Source organism: Adelges cooleyi, unplaced genomic scaffold, assembly GCF_023614345.1.
Source record: "Adelges cooleyi isolate 19-005CV unplaced genomic scaffold, UGA_ACOO_1.1 ACOO_flye_CR_arks_rails_tigmint_CR_PRNA_9, whole genome shotgun sequence".
Taxonomy (NCBI): Eukaryota; Metazoa; Arthropoda; class Insecta; order Hemiptera; family Adelgidae; genus Adelges; species Adelges cooleyi.
In genome coordinates, this window is record NW_026096579.1 from 4,635,478 (window position 1) to 4,651,266 (window position 15,789).

At 31.4% G+C, this 15,789-nt stretch overlaps 2 protein-coding genes across 5 annotated transcripts; one reads left to right on the forward strand and one right to left on the reverse strand.

Moving 5' to 3' along the window:
- Positions 1-5,366: 5,366 nt before the first annotated feature.
- LOC126846553 (peptidyl-prolyl cis-trans isomerase-like 3) lies at positions 5,367-7,634 on the reverse strand. Its single transcript, XM_050586121.1, has 5 exons — positions 7,297-7,634; positions 6,894-6,968; positions 6,670-6,831; positions 5,630-5,748; positions 5,367-5,565 (listed from the first exon to the last, which is right to left on the reverse strand). Exons 1-5 carry the CDS (start codon positions 7,297-7,299, stop codon positions 5,439-5,441), a joined length of 486 nt encoding a protein of 161 aa, XP_050442078.1. The 5' UTR covers positions 7,300-7,634; the 3' UTR covers positions 5,367-5,438.
- A 963-nt stretch (positions 7,635-8,597) lies between these two features.
- Positions 8,598-13,337, forward strand: LOC126846416 (uncharacterized). 4 transcript variants are annotated; one of them, XM_050585789.1, is made up of 7 exons: positions 8,599-8,820; positions 9,289-9,438; positions 9,509-9,652; positions 10,411-10,560; positions 10,977-11,148; positions 11,637-11,941; positions 12,294-13,336. In XM_050585789.1, the coding sequence occupies exons 2-7, from the start codon at positions 9,429-9,431 to the stop codon at positions 12,332-12,334; spliced, it is 822 nt and encodes a 273-aa protein (XP_050441746.1). In that variant the 5' UTR covers positions 8,599-8,820; positions 9,289-9,428; the 3' UTR covers positions 12,335-13,336. The 4 variants fall into 4 exon arrangements, with proteins under 4 accessions (XP_050441749.1, XP_050441746.1, XP_050441748.1 ...); XM_050585791.1 differs by having other exon boundaries at positions 8,600-8,820; positions 11,649-11,941; positions 12,294-13,335; XM_050585790.1 differs by lacking the exon at positions 8,599-8,820 and adding an exon at positions 8,877-9,110.
- The last annotated feature ends 2,452 nt before the right edge of the window (positions 13,338-15,789 follow it).

Genomic DNA, 15,789 nt, shown 5'->3' on the forward strand with positions numbered 1-15,789 from the left:
TTTTTCATAACTATTGATACTATCGATAATCATATTAAATTAAAAAAAATTGGGGTGGACCACCCTTATCACTTAGGGGTATGAAAAATAGTTAACGTCCTATTGTCAGATCTACTGAATATACACACAAAAATTCATAAGAATCGGTCTAGCCGTTTCGGAGAAGTTTTGTTACAAACACTGTGACACGAGAATTTTATATATTATATAGATTGTTACTAATGACCCAAAGAATTATAAACCGATGTCATTATTATCAGTGGTATATAAATTGTTTGAAAGAGTACTGTTAACAAGAGTTCAAAACACAAACCGAAGAGAATCTACCGAAGGAACAAGCAGGTTTCAGATCAGGAAAAAGTTGTTGTGAGCAAGTTTTGTCACGCATGTAGAAAACGGATTTCAGAAGAAAATAAAATCAGAGGCGGGTTTCCTCGACCTAACGAAAACTGAACTTAGAGGCTCAGGGAGTTAATATACAATGAGAAGGCTCTCCGAAATACCTGGAATTAAAGTTAGACAGGACTTTGACCTTCAAACAACATTTAGAAGGAGTAAAAAACAAAATAAAAACAAGAAGCAATATAATCAGTAAGCTAGCCGGAACAAGCTGGTAGTGTAGGGCAAATGACTTTCGCACTATTTGGTCTATCGACAGCACAACAGATAATCCGGAGGATTTGTGGAAGAAAATTTGGAGAGATGAAAATGTGGTTAATCGCCTCATCGTCAATGATCCGAATCAGAGAGGCCCAGGATTTGAACTCGTGTTGTGGACCGCTCAAAACCGGATCAGAACAGAGCAGGGAAATTGTAATTTCGTTTACAATAATTCGAAAATTGTAGATACACCACTCTGCGAGTGTGGACAGGTACAAAACATCAAACACGTTGCAGAGGTATGCCCCCTAACAGTGAGGCCCAAGATTGGCTAAGTAGCCTGGAAGCTCACCTTTAGAGCTAGATACGTGTGTTGCAGGCACTTTTTTCTATTTATATGTCTATTTAATAATTTATAATTTTATATATGTTAATTTCAGTTATTTATCTTTTTTATTTTTTTTTTAGCAATTAAGATTTGATTTGATTTGATGATGATTTATTTATTATTTCCAAACAGAACATACATAGTTTACAATACATGAGTAATAAAGGAAAAAGTTTGTCTCCAAAAGCCTGATGCTTGTGGAGGAGACAAGAGTTCATATCTCATGTCTTAAATTTATACATTTTTCTGTTTTCAATATTTAGATAATTTACAAATGAAAAATAACAGTATAATATACCAATATTATAAGAACAAATAAAAACAAAAAGAAGTAGATTGTAATAGTTAGTAAGTAAGTTAGCGTGTAAGCATACATTTTCAAAATGTTGACACTCGTAATTTATAGATGACATATTTTTTATATAACTTAACCCTTCACTGCATACTTTTTTTTTTTAACCATATGCTATAAATGTACTTAATACTACTTAAGAAAATAAAAATAAATTTGTTTTGAGTTTTGGTTTCATGGAAAACACGTGTGGGAAAATTCCAGAAGTAATTGATAAGTTAAATATATGTTCCAAAGAGTTGTTATGTGGTCAATAATTTGTTTTAAATATAATTTGTTAGGCCATTATCATAAAATGAAATGCTTCCCTTACGATTCGCAGACGAATATGTTTGGTTATTAAAAATGTATCACGTGGTGTTGCGGAAAAGTACGCAAGCTGTTAACATATAATATGTAATACCTATGTGTTTTTGTGACAGTTTTTTTCGATTTATTTGCCAAAGTAATATACTACCCCCACTCCCATTCCAACCCCTACCCCTAACCCCAAATCCATTCACACCCCACCCCTACCCCATCCCTCATCATTTATCTCTAATCTCTTATCGGTTATGTGCCAGAAATAAGACATAAAAATGTAAGTATAATAATGTTTTTTTTTCCAAAACAGTCGGCAGTGACATCGACCTCCACACCGGCAACGAATTCTGGGACCACCCCTCAACCGGCTAAGATTACGGCTACCTATTCCGGGACTTCTCAACCGGATAAGACTACGGCCACGGATTCTGGGACCGCCCTTCAACCAGCCATGAGTAGGGCAATGCATTCGTGGACCGCCCCTCAACCGGATAAGACTACGGCAACGGATTCTGGGACCACCCCTCAACCGGCTAAGATTACGGCCACCTATTCCGGGACTTCTCAACCGGATAAGACTACGGCAACGGATTCTGGAATCGCCCCTCATCCGGCCAACCGGATAAGACTACGGCAACGGATTCTGGAACGCGCCTAAACCGGCTAAGAGTACGGCCACGTATTCGGGACTTTTCAACCGGATAAGACTACGGCCACGTATTCCGGGCACCCTCAACCGGATAAGCTACGGCAACGGATTCTGGGACCGCCCTCAACCGGCCATGAGTACAGCAATGCATTGTGGACGCCCTCAAGGATAAGATACGGCAACGGATTCTAGGCGCCCTCAACCGGCTAGAGTACGGCCAGTATTCCGGACTTCTCAACTGGCTAAGACTACGGCAACGGATTCTGGAAACGCCCTCAACGGCTATGAGTACGGCCACGTATTCCGGGACTGCTCAACCGGATAAGACTACAGACGGATTCTGGGACCACCCCTCAAACGGATAAGATCTGGCACGGATTCTGGGACGCCTCTAACCAGATGCGTACGGCAAGGCATTCGTGGACCGCCTCAACGGATAAGACTCCGGCAATGCATTCTAGGACCGCCCTACCCGGATAAGCCTTCGGCAACGGATTTGGAACCGCCCTCAACCGGCTAAGAGTACGGCCTCGTATTCCGGGACTTCTCAACGGATAAGATTCGGCAACGGATTCTAACGCCTCTGCGGATAAGATACGGCAAACGGATTCTAGGACCGCCCCTCAACCGGCTAAGAGTACGGCCACGTATTCCGGGACTTCTCAACTGGATACGGATACGGCAACGGATTCTGGAACCGCCCTCAACCGGCTAAGAGTACGGCTACGTATTCCGGGACTGCTCAACGGATAAGACTACGGCAACGGATTCTGGGACCGCCCCTCAACCGGATAAGACTACGGCCACGGATTCTGGGACCGCCTCTCAACCAGCCATGAGTACGGCAATGCATTCGTGGACCGCCCCTCAACCGGATAAGACTACGGCAACGGATTCTGGACCCCCTCAACCGGATAAGACTACGGCCACGGATTCTGGTACCGCCCCTCAACCGGCCATGAGATCGGCAATGCATTCTAGGACCGCCCCTCAACCGGATAAGCCTACGGCAACGGATTCTGGAACCGCCCCTCAACCGGCTAAGAGTACGGCCACGTATTCCGGGACTTCTCAACCGGATAAGACTACGGCAACGGATTCTGGGACCGCCCCTCAACCGGCCATGAGTGCAGATTGGAATGTAATTACTGTAGAAAATTTTCACATGTTTGTCCCAAACATTTACGATCGAGGGCAAACATTGAATTTTATTGTTGAGCAAATCGAGAAATGTAATCCGGAAACCCGGCGGAACGGACGAAAATACGGACTTATTTGTGCATGGAATCGTAGAGAAATAAAGTACCTAATACGTGGCCGGGGATACCGCCTAAAAAAAAATGAAACTTCGAGAAGAGAAGGGGAGGCGAGAAGATGATGAAGAATCATGATGTAAATTAATGTCATTTATATAGATTATCAAAATTTTGTGCAGCCTGACATAAATTAATAAGTAATATGCTTATATAATATTCACCTAGTGCATCAATAAAATCCTGGTGATTAACAAGAACTACTCTTCTTCGTTTATTGATCAGGTTCTGTTTTCCATTAACTCGCCATTTGACAGATAGTAAATCAGATATTTGTTGACCAAAATATGCAATTAATATGCATATAAAAAATGTATCTTAATAATGTTATTTTTATTTCGCAGTTATGTGTTTATTAAGGGTCCGAAACTCACATTTAAGAGCAACTATAGCTACTATATAATTATATAGTATTTTTAATAGTAAGGAGTTAAAAAAAAAAAATCACAAAAGCAAAATTCATCATTATTAGCTGTGTTCTTTGTATTTATGTGGGTTGAAAACCTTTTATGGAGATTTTAAAAATTGTGTTTTTTTAATAATAGTATAGGAGCAGTATCATAAAGTAAAATGTTCACGAGATTTGATCCAGTCATAAAATAAAGAATTATCATTCATGACTTTTAATTATTATTAAAATACAGGGTGATTTTTTTATAACGAGCCACTCAATATCTCATATCTCATAGGGTTTAATAAGAAATTACAATATATTTTTTTTCATATTGTTTTTTTACAATGTGATCTCAATTTTTCACATTTTTTTTTGTTTTTACCCCTCTCCCAACTTATTTTTTTTGATAGCAACTTTTGAAACTTAAATGGTAACGTATATATTTTATTAACATATTTTATCCAAGAGGCCTAGTACAGTAGAATCTTTATTCTAATATATTTTCCATTATGCCTATGCATAATGCGAACGGGCGCGGTGGCACAGGCACGCAAGGCACTCATAACGCTTTGAGAATATCGTCGACACGTACGCCAGCCACAGAAACTTCATAAATATATTTTGCAGTGATTAAAATTTCTTGTACTCAACATTTGTATTAAATATGAGTCTGACAAATTGAGTTTTCACACAGAATACGTAGCTAAGTATATAATTATTACATTTGATAAAAAGACAGTTTTGAAAAATCGGTGAACTAAGTCGTTTTTGAAATGGCCGATTCAATTTAATACTTTCTAACTTTGCTAGCTTACACTGTGCTTGGTTTAGATTGTACTGCCTTGAAAATACTAACTACCGATTTGCATCGAAGCGTTTTTTCGAAAGTGATTTTATCACTTTCAGATTTAAAAATTCCTATAAACCTGTGACCTCCCCGTCCCCACTATGCCCCGACCCCACTGTACTGGTTTTTTTGATAAGCTATTAATAATTTACTTAGAAAAGGAAGATATTTGTAGAATTGAACATATTGTGGTTAAAAAACTTGAAGTTGTTTATATGTTTGTAGCTTAATTAGTAATAAGCCTATTTTTAAATTACTCCCAAGACAATGATGACTATGGTAAATGATATTGTATAATATAATTAAAATTTTAATGAGTTATCAAACATTGTTCAAGAATTAAACATGTGTGACTCAGTGTAAGGCTTCAAACTTAAGGTATAAGATTCGACCACTTAAGCTTCATTTGGCTGATGTTAGAAAATAAATTACCAAGAAAAATACATGTATTCATAGGTAAGGGCGCTTGGCTGTGTTCATACAAAACAATAATATATTATAATAATATGAGGATATTTAAAAAAAAAAAAATGTTAATTGTTTTATTTATAAATCATACCAAATTAATTTAAAAAAAATACTAAAATTATATTTATGTAGCCAATGGATTTGCATGTATTGTTACATATTGTATCCTTACATCAGACAAAGGTTTGAAATTTTTTGTGTTAACTGGTAGTTTTTCGATCTCATCAATTGCTTCAAATCCATCGATAACTCTGAAAATATTGTACAATGATTAAGCATGAAATAGAACTGAAGGTTATAAAAAAAATAAGTTACCTTCCAAATATTGTGTATTTTAAATCTAAATTTGGCTGCGCTGCATATGTAATAAAAAATTGACTGGCATTCGTATTTGGTCCATTATTAGCCATTGAAACTACTCCTCTTTCTTTATGCTAAAACACAATTGCACAAATAATATAATATGAGCCGTCGCAAACAAAAGAGGTGTAACCCACGGAAGTTCAAAATTTAGTAATGAAAGGTTAAAATAGATATGCTATATGGTTTTCACGAGAACGTAAAAATTATCCTGCCCCCCAGTGGAGAACGAGTAAAGCAGGACATACCACTTTTACAGTTAACAGATTGAAGGTAAGATTATCGCCTGGCGGTGTTACTTCAGATTGTGTGAAAACGTAACTTTTATCTAAACATTATTTATTAAAATTGTATAATTAAAATACTTCAACCAAACATTACCATTATTTTTGTTTATAAAATTAAAGGTCACGTGGCTGAGTGGGTTATTCGACTATGAGTAATGCTCCCTATCGCTGGTTCAACACTAAGTCGCGGAAGGCTAATTTGTATAGTTAAAAGAAGTTGTCATTGCCCACTCCGACACGACTAATCCCAAAAAGAAACAGTCAAGTAACTTTTGAAAATGAATATATTATGTGCTTTTATTTAGAGAAAAAAAATACAGTTAAATGGAGAAACCAGCTCAGCATAATTTTATTAGTTAATTTTCATTCAAAATAAAACATGTGTTTTATTTAATAACTAGAGCTGCATTTCGTCAAACAAATTCAGTTGCCATTTACTAATTTAGTATGGTTTTATCTTAATTCATCCGCTATTGCCTACTCACAGCTCCTTCCCTTAAATTTACCCGGTACATTTATATTTGCTGTACTTCCTCAAATGAACTATGTAATTAGTAATAATAAAATAACATACTTGCAACCCAAAACGTTAAATTCAAACATTTTATTTCAAGTTATGCTTGATTTAAAATGGTACATTGTAAGTTTGCAAAATATCTCACATAACTCATAAAAATATTTTATAGGCTATTTAAAATATTAGGGTACCTTTAAATTTTCTTTGAACTCATCTTCAAATTTTCTACCCCAAATTGATTGACCACCTTTGCCTGTATGTGTAGGATCACCAGTCTGTACAATAAAACCTTTAATGTTACGGTGGAACAAGGTGCCATTGTAATAATCGCTAGCACATAACGCCAAAAAATTCTAAACAAAAAGATATCAAAGTTTGGTATGTACTGAATTACAGAATACAAGATAAAAATTACCTCGGCTGTTTTAGGACATTCTTCACAAAATACTTCTATTTTTATATCACCAAGATCAGTGTGTAGCGTAACAGACTAATAAACAGAAGGAAAATATAATTAAACTATTTAGAATAAAAAAAATAAATTATATTACTTCAATATACTATTGGTCAAGTAAACAATTTGTAAACAAGAGACATTTTTTTTTTTAATAGAAGGAACTCATAATATTTGTAATTTATTTATTTATGTAGAATGTTAACATCTTGTAATTAAAAGTATTCAGTTCAAAATTAAAATTGTTAATTAATTCATTTAAAAAAATATCAAAAACATTCGTCTATTTGTTTACATTTACCCCACTTTACCATAATTAAACTTATTGTATAGTTTACTTATCAAATAGTGTTGTTATAATTACCATTTCAATTTTAAAATGTAACAAATTCTTAAGATGTACTACGGAACAAAAGTACTATCTAAAAAATTAGTAGGTAATTTAGTTTATCAACTATATTTTTCAGGAAATTACGTCATTAAAAGTTAATTAAAAACAATTTGATTGTCAATAGTTAAAGAATAAAAATAACGTTAAACGGTTTTTATAACTATTAATAATAATGGGTACATAATATATTAATATATATTAAAAAAGTGTCAATAGTCGATACTATGAATTATGATTTAAACTTTAAAGTTAAGACTGTATCAGTGCATTTGGTACTCGACTGTTCGCGGCATTGAGATTTGATAATTATTTATATTTATTATCACTAATCTATGTTTACCATAGACCAGGTTAGGTTAGGTCAGGTTAGGCATACTGAGAGGATAAGATTTTATAGTTTTGTGTTTCGGGCACGGTCTTGCAAATCAATTATGACCAGTTCTAAGCGTTGCCGTTAAGTTCCATGATGGCGGCAAGTGAGTATCACAAGTGATAATTAACGCACGTAAAACAAAAAACGTATTGGCTGTTCAATGCACTCGCGAGGCCGCCATATTGGAACCAAACGGCAACGCTTTTCCGTATACGTTTCCCAGTTCCCAGAACCGGGTTATAAGATCGTGGTTGGTCACGTTGATAAAATAAAAATTTGAGTTATCTATGGAAGAACGAATATCTCTTGTCGAATATGAATAGCAATTTGGCGGTATTTACTTTATTATTAATTAAGTTCCTAACCTATAAAATAATTTGGCTATATCTGTGTCAGACATAAATATTACAATAACAATATAATATATCTGTGGTGGCACAAGACACCGTGCAGATAGACACTCAGCGCTGCAGTGGACAACATCGCAAGCTATTTGTCCCGTAAGAAAGCATTGAAACATTTTTAATTGGCTTATTTATCATTTTTAAATTGATTGTCGTATACATTTGTGTAATGATCAAGATGTTTTATCATGTACAAAAATTGGATAAAACTATTCTTTTTATAACTGTAGCACTCGAGAAGAAGTTTTGTATTCTTCTACATACAATCGTTGCTTCAAACTAGTTTACAATTTCTCCACAACGGCGCGCCTTTTTTGATAGTATGCACGGTGTCATTGGTAAACGTGCTCAACGCTAAAGTGGTGAATGCTGTAAATGTTTTTGCCTCAGTAAGTGGCCATGTCATGTCGAGATGGTGAGAGGGGAGTGGAGGTAAGTGTAAACCGACCTTATCTTGGCTGGCGGCCTATCCTGATTGGCATTGGGCACCAAAGCGCTCCAAGCGGCAGTTCGGCCATGTGCCTTTTCTCAAGACGCGTTTCATAAACGGTTTACGCTTTTCCTTATCATTGCTCACTTTGCTCAGCGCTATATTTTTATGTAAGATAATATACGGTTTTCGTTCTATCACGTATCTATACAAAATTGAAAATATAACGTTCTGTGTTAAACGTGCCTATAACATTAATATCTTATTATATCATTATTCGACATGACGTGGTAAGTAAATTCAAATTGAATTATTGAGAATGATATTATCATGTTATTGTATAAATGGCCTGAGGTACGGACTACGGTTTTAAAACTCGATATGTCGCTGCTGACAGTTTTGTTTTTTTAGTTGCGACGGTTAATAATAATACTTTGAATGTAAATATTTACATCATGGAAAGGCGTGTTATTTTAAAAAAATTATTCGGCTCTTGTTGGGGGAAGAGAAGGAAGAAGATATATTTTTAATTCGTGAATTAAAATTTAAAAAATTGATAATATATGTACTAGTAGAAAAAGTGAAATTTTTCGCAATTTTAATTATTAGACATTTTATACAAATGTGTATAATGTATATTATGTCTCGTATATGTATTTACCATAGAAGATAACCATTCAAACAATGAATCATAATATGAGATATTAATTAATATATATTATTTTCTAATTGGCTGATATCAATCTATGATATTTTAGATTAGATGAAGAACATTTTTTAAATTTTGAATGAAAAATGTATTAAAAATCCACCAACATACAGCCCTCAGAAATATACAGGTTGGATAATAGGGTTTCCAATTCCTTACTTTGAGTAGTAAATCTGTAAAGAGTAAATTATGTATCCAGGTATATAGGTTTATAGTGTCCCCTTATACATTAGTTGTGTATTTAAAGATGTATTTGATTTGATTTTTAGATGTTTTGAACATGATGTCTCGTAAATCAGTGGATGAGAAAAATACCTTTGACCACAATATTGCAGTTATTGAAGATACAGACACATCAGCTGAAGATCAGATAAATGATGATAATATTCAATACAGATTTGTCTACTCAAATGGTATTGTTTTATATTTTCTTCAAAAAAAAAATTGTTATAGAATTTCAGTTCAGTATTATATTCAAAGTTTACACAGAGTCCCTCTGCCGTTACAAGAAAACCAATATTTCAAACAATAACACTTAAACTGAGCCAAATTGAATATTTAACTTTTTTATTGGAGTAAATTGGAAGTCTTAAATCCTCCCTTCCCCCTTAAGAACATTGTGAATGCTATAACATCACACTATTGTTTAGCATCATTATACATTTTTCAAACTCCTCCAACTAATGGTGTTTACATTTGGTATTTTGATAAATGTCTACTATATAAATGACTATTATAAAACTTAAATCTAATGATTGTATATTATTATAATAAATAATAATACAAGTTTAAGACTTCTTGCATTAAAATTATTAGAAATATCCATGCACATATGCACTTAAAATAACTGAAATATGCAGCTGAATATTATATTTTTGTTTAAGGATTGATTATAAGTCTAAAATGACAATAAAGTTAAAGTTGTACTTAAGTTTATCATTTTCTAAAAAAATACAATTTTAAAACACAATTCTACAACCATTTAACAGGTTTGGTCTCGCAAGGTCTGGTAGAGCCCTTTAAAAGTACGACCAATCAAATTTAAAAAAAATTGCAAATGCAAGAAGTCTAAAACTGTAATAATATTACAGTAATTTGTATTGATTTAAATACTTAACCATTATATTTGTTTCTTTAATATTATAAAATAAAACAATATTTGAATTTTAAGATGAAATAGAGGTTCATGAAATGGACACAGTTCAATTTCAATTTGTAGATGGATCTAGCAATATAGAGTATCATTCACCGGAGCCGAGTACATCAAATGTGACTAACTCTGGACAAAAATCAGGATCAAGAAATCAACATGGTCCACTAAGTCAGTAATAATACTTTTAATACAATATTTATCATAATAATAAAAATACCTACTAGTTTTTAAATTTTATCTCCTAAATTAACTATGATTTTAGCTATAAATTATATTTGCAGAAAAAATATTTGGATAAAATAGAAAATATGCCTGCCATTGTATTTGCATGTTAAATACTAATTTGAAAAATCTACAAAAAATGATTATGAAGTGGTATTGCCTCTAGTAGTACTTACTTTATTAAAGTTCATGTCATTGTGTTTTTTAATTTTTTCATTGTTATGAATTGTCTATTTATAAAAAAAAATTACTGAGTAAACCAAAATATTTTATTAAGGAAATTAATTAAATTCCATCTTGATCAGATATTTTTTCCATGGTTTCTATAAATAATGATTTAAAATTCTATTTATACGTTTCAGCTGAATGGAAACCAGAAGAAGTCAAACTGATGTTGAGCAATTATAAAAAATACATCACAGATGTAGGGAAAGACAAAACTTTTAAAAGCAAAAAAGAGATGTGGAATAATATTGCAAAAAATATTAGTGACACTTTTAATGTCACAAGAACACCAACACAGTGCATGACAAAGTAATTTTTTTAGTTTTATGTATAAACAATCCTGTAAAAAATGTTTTTAATAATAGTTTTATTATAAATTCTATATTTGTGGTGCAGAAAGCGAAAAAGGGATCTATTGTCAGCAATGTTCATTTCGAGAAAAACACCCAAAACATTCACAAACTTTAGCAGTGCAATAGCTTAAGTAATTTTTATAGCCTCAAAGATATACTCGGTCTCAAATTATTCCAAAATATATAAAGTTTCAGAAAACAGCGCTAACTCAATTTTGAAAAATGCCGACAAGTGGTCCCTTTTTGCTTTCCGCGTCAATAGTGTTATAAAATATATTTAAAAAAAATATAAAGCAACATGTTAATTTTTTTATTTAAACTTTTTTTATTTATGTTAATATTGTGTTTTGAACATTATTTTTTTTGGTTATTATTGAATATCAATTCTGATAAATTACTTATAACTAAATAATGAACAGTTTTTCATTTTTTCTTCAACTACAGATTTTTTTACAGATTCAAAACATTGAAAAAAGCTAAAAAATTAGGATCTGATGTAGAAACTACAATTAACGCAACTAAATTGCAAAATGAAATGGAAGCTATGGATACTATATTCAATGTTGTTATGGAGGATGTTGAGGCAGCTAGAATTAATGAAATAGAGACCCGTGGTCAAGAAACGAATAGTTCAGAATTAGAAGTATTAGCTCATATTTTACCTAAAACATTAATTGAACTAGCCAAAGTAAATGCCCGTGCACAAGAGCGCAGACACAGAGAACACATGGACTTCCTTAGGGGATTTGGTAAATATCGAGTTGTAACTAATGTTTAGTGTAATATAAATCTATTATTTTTTAATATAATAATTCCCTCGCTCTACTTTTTGTTTTGTAATCAAATGTGGCAATTATCTATTTTAATTAGGTTAAATATAACCATACTAATAAAATAATTACTTAATTACTAATATATTGACAATTATCAATATCAACGTACGAATTGTGGCACAAATAGTAAGGAGGAGGCGGGGGCTTTGAAAATTGACTACTTAGTATTTAGCTAGATGATATTATAATAAGTAGAATAAGACACTTTGCCCTTGAATAAATATATTGTTTAAACAAAATAATAATCTTTTTATTTGTACTATTTCAGAAAGTAGATACATGGAAATGCTGGACAAAAAGTTAAAATAAGACATTTTACTCCTATTTAAAAAACTAAATACATTATTAATAAATAAATAATATTTTATAAGTAAAAAAATTTGTTCATTAAAAATAAGTTTTGACTGTTTATATTTTTGAATAAGTGAAATTTTATGTATATCTAATATATTATATTGTTAAATAGAATTTTGTTTATTACTACAATCTATCTTTCTTTTCCTTCCCTCCAAAATCATATTCGGCTATTCGAATCTAATTTTTGAATTTTTTCAATTTCCACTCCTCTGATCAATTATTTATTTATTCTAAGCTTTCTGCTAGAGCCTACCAACACTACCACATTATTCGTTTACGATTTCACGTCGACATTAACATCAACATACTACATATTAATAATCTTTAACTCAATTTAAGATCCAGTTTTAAAATCATTCGTATTTTTGGAAAATTTTAAGAATATACTGTATTAAACACAATCGCATGTTTTCTGTACAAAAATACGCATCTATATATTTTTTTAAACGATAATTTGATACAAATCCAAAGTTTTTATTATAAATGATATAATTGAAATGACTAATTTGTCGCTTTGACAAACCACAAATGTACCTACTAGTTATTACAGCAAAATATTAATATTATTATTTATTACCGCACTGGTGCTCGAATTGGAATAATAAAAGTTAAGGCTCGTTTTTACTTTTAAAAAATTAGTGTACCGTGCATTTTATTACCCCTAAAAAAACCACTGCTTATAAAAATTATTAGGGGTACGCTACGATTTCTGAAAAAATAGTTGGGTAGTACTAATTCCCTTCCCTAATTCAAGCACTGATCATTACTGTGATTTCATATTAATTTGTTCAAAAATGTAAAAAAAAAAACCTTGCAAATTATTATTAGGTAATAGTTAATTTAGTACCATAAAATTTGTGTTCAAAATTATTTTTTGTTTCTTAATAGTCAAGTACCTAATTTTACGGCAAAGTTGTTTAAAAAGAAAAGGCTGAGCTATTGAAAATATAATTTTGTAAAACACTCATATTAATGTTATAATTTTTTATCTAACAATTAGACAAGTAAACACAAAGTTATCGTTTATTTTATTGATTATTTATCAAATGACAAATTCGTATATGTTTATGTAAAATGATTCTATAATTTGTTATTTGTGAAATATAAATATATTTTTATTTTATTTTATTGTTGTTTATTTATTTTGTGTTAAATATATCTTTTGCGTATTGATTTTTTAGATATAAAAATGATCTAAGAAAAAAAATATTCAATGGCAAAACTTGGGCAATTTGTTTAGATTATACCAATTAATTTAGCCTATAGCATATAGCCTACTGCTATACATACAATATTTATGCAAGTTTTAAAAAATAATGTTTAACGAACATTTTTTTACACGTGTTTTAGTTATATATTTTTGTGCTGAAAAACGATTTTACGAGAATAGGAATGACACCTCTTGAGAGTAATTGGATTTTGATTATTTTTTAGTTGATAACAGTGAATTCTTTCATTAAAAATGTATTTGGAAATAAATTATACTTGGACGTTTTAATTGAATTAAAATTAAACAGTTTCTTTAATTTTGTGTTTTTTTTTTTTTTTGTATGAAGACACGATGACTTTTTTCCATGTGGATCGATATACTTGAGTGTCATCTCCATTGATCCGTAATCGTATGTGATTGGTTGTTTGGTGGGTCAAAAGCAGAAAAAGTCAAATCTTTCACCCCCATAACTGGAAAAAACAGAAAACAAATTTGACCGGTTTTCAACTTAGATTCGCTAAGCTTAGCGATAAACATTTTTTGGGCACGCCCCTTATCCAGAAATTGCTTCAAACCCCAAACAATTAAAAATTGCTTCGAAAATTAAGTGCTGGTTTAGAAAAATGCTATTTATTTTTTTTAGTCATACAGAACCAATGAGGGGAACTATTAGTCACAACCATTTATTTTCATCGAATATTGAACCAAGTTATACGATGGTGGAGTCATTTTAAAAATTAAATTTTTGTTTACGTTTTCCTTCTACACATAAATTAATATTTAAATTGTAAATAGACGTCAAAATCTGATAGGCCAAGTATTAAAGAATAATTAACTTGTTTTAAATTAGTAAATCCTGGTTTAAACCGTATTTTTTGCTAGAAATGTATCTTTCAGATTTTTCGCCTCTATATGTCTATATATCGGCCATGGTAATTTTTCTTTTTACCAGACTATTAGGTAATGCTTAGTAGTACTTGTATATTTTATTTTAAATTGAATAATCTTTTCATCGATATAGTGCATTACATTTAATTTCCGTTTCACGTCCTAAAAATGAGTTGTTTTTTTTTTTTGGTCGTTTCAGTGCAACCGTTTTTAACATAACGTTTAAAATAAATAAAGTAGGTATTTAATTTTTAATAATCTTATATAAATAATTATAAGATAAATAATGCCGAAAGTAGGTATTTACAAAAATATATGTATATTAGTTTTATAACAGCTAATACAACTAGTTTCGGCGCTTGCCGCTTGGACCCTTGGCCGACATTTAGTTACATAATGAATGATAAAACAATTTTTAACTGAAAAAATAAATATATTTTAACAAAGAAAATACAAATACTATACATTTTATGGAAACTATAATAAACGATGATCTGTGCTAGTATATAGTACGGTAAATAGTTTACAAAATCATATTTTTTTAATGAATATTTTATAAATTGTTTACCATAGATGCTCTTTGTTACTAATATACTATACTACTGAATATATTTTAATTTGTTAATATTATTATTATTTTGTTATTATAAATACCTATGTTTTATTATTCATTTTGTAACCTGATGATGGCCAAGCGCCAAGCACTGTGTTTAGTTAGTAGACAATTATTGTTTTTATAAATATTCTCGGCATTATTTTACATTTTATGGTTATTTGTAAAAATTAAAACAACTCTGATTAGTGTATAATATACTATGCGCATAAAATTATCATGAATGCGGATGTTTCTGATCTACTGGACAGTGCTATAGTATTACAGATGTGTATATTAGATGTAAATAAATAACATTTTAATTTCCTCAAGTATTATGTAAACATCGGCGTGGTAACGTACAGGTTGCTCGTGTTTGGTAGGCGTTATGATGCACATTGCACAGTTCTATCTGTTCGAAAGTGTTATGTAACTGTCGTGCATATATTATGCTCATATTAAATTTTTCACACAATAATATCGATAACATACAATAATGCTTATATAACGTTCGATTAATTTTGGTAGCGTCGGTAAACTTTGTCTTTGAAATCAATATATTACGCACATGGTGCAATTATAGAATAAATATATTCTGTGGTTCAATAATGTCCACCGAGATAACAGCATAGACCGTTAATGATAATTACTTCTTAATATGAAAAATTATTTATATTTTTTGTAGATACTATATAATTATACCTACAGCGACAATAC

Excerpts from the sequence above, each read along its gene's own strand:
- LOC126846553 (XM_050586121.1), bottom strand. Across the intron at positions 6,832-6,893 it reads AATGTCCTAAAACAGCCGAG|AATTTTTTGGCGTTATGTGC; the intron begins GTAATTTTTATC and ends CTTTTTGTTTAG. Across the intron at positions 5,749-6,669 it reads AGTTCAAAGAAAATTTAAAG|CATAAAGAAAGAGGAGTAGT; the intron begins GTACCCTAATAT and ends ATTGTGTTTTAG.
- LOC126846416 (XM_050585789.1), top strand. Across the intron at positions 9,653-10,410 it reads CAGATTTGTCTACTCAAATG|ATGAAATAGAGGTTCATGAA; the intron begins GTATTGTTTTAT and ends TTGAATTTTAAG. Across the intron at positions 10,561-10,976 it reads AAATCAACATGGTCCACTAA|CTGAATGGAAACCAGAAGAA; the intron begins GTCAGTAATAAT and ends TATACGTTTCAG.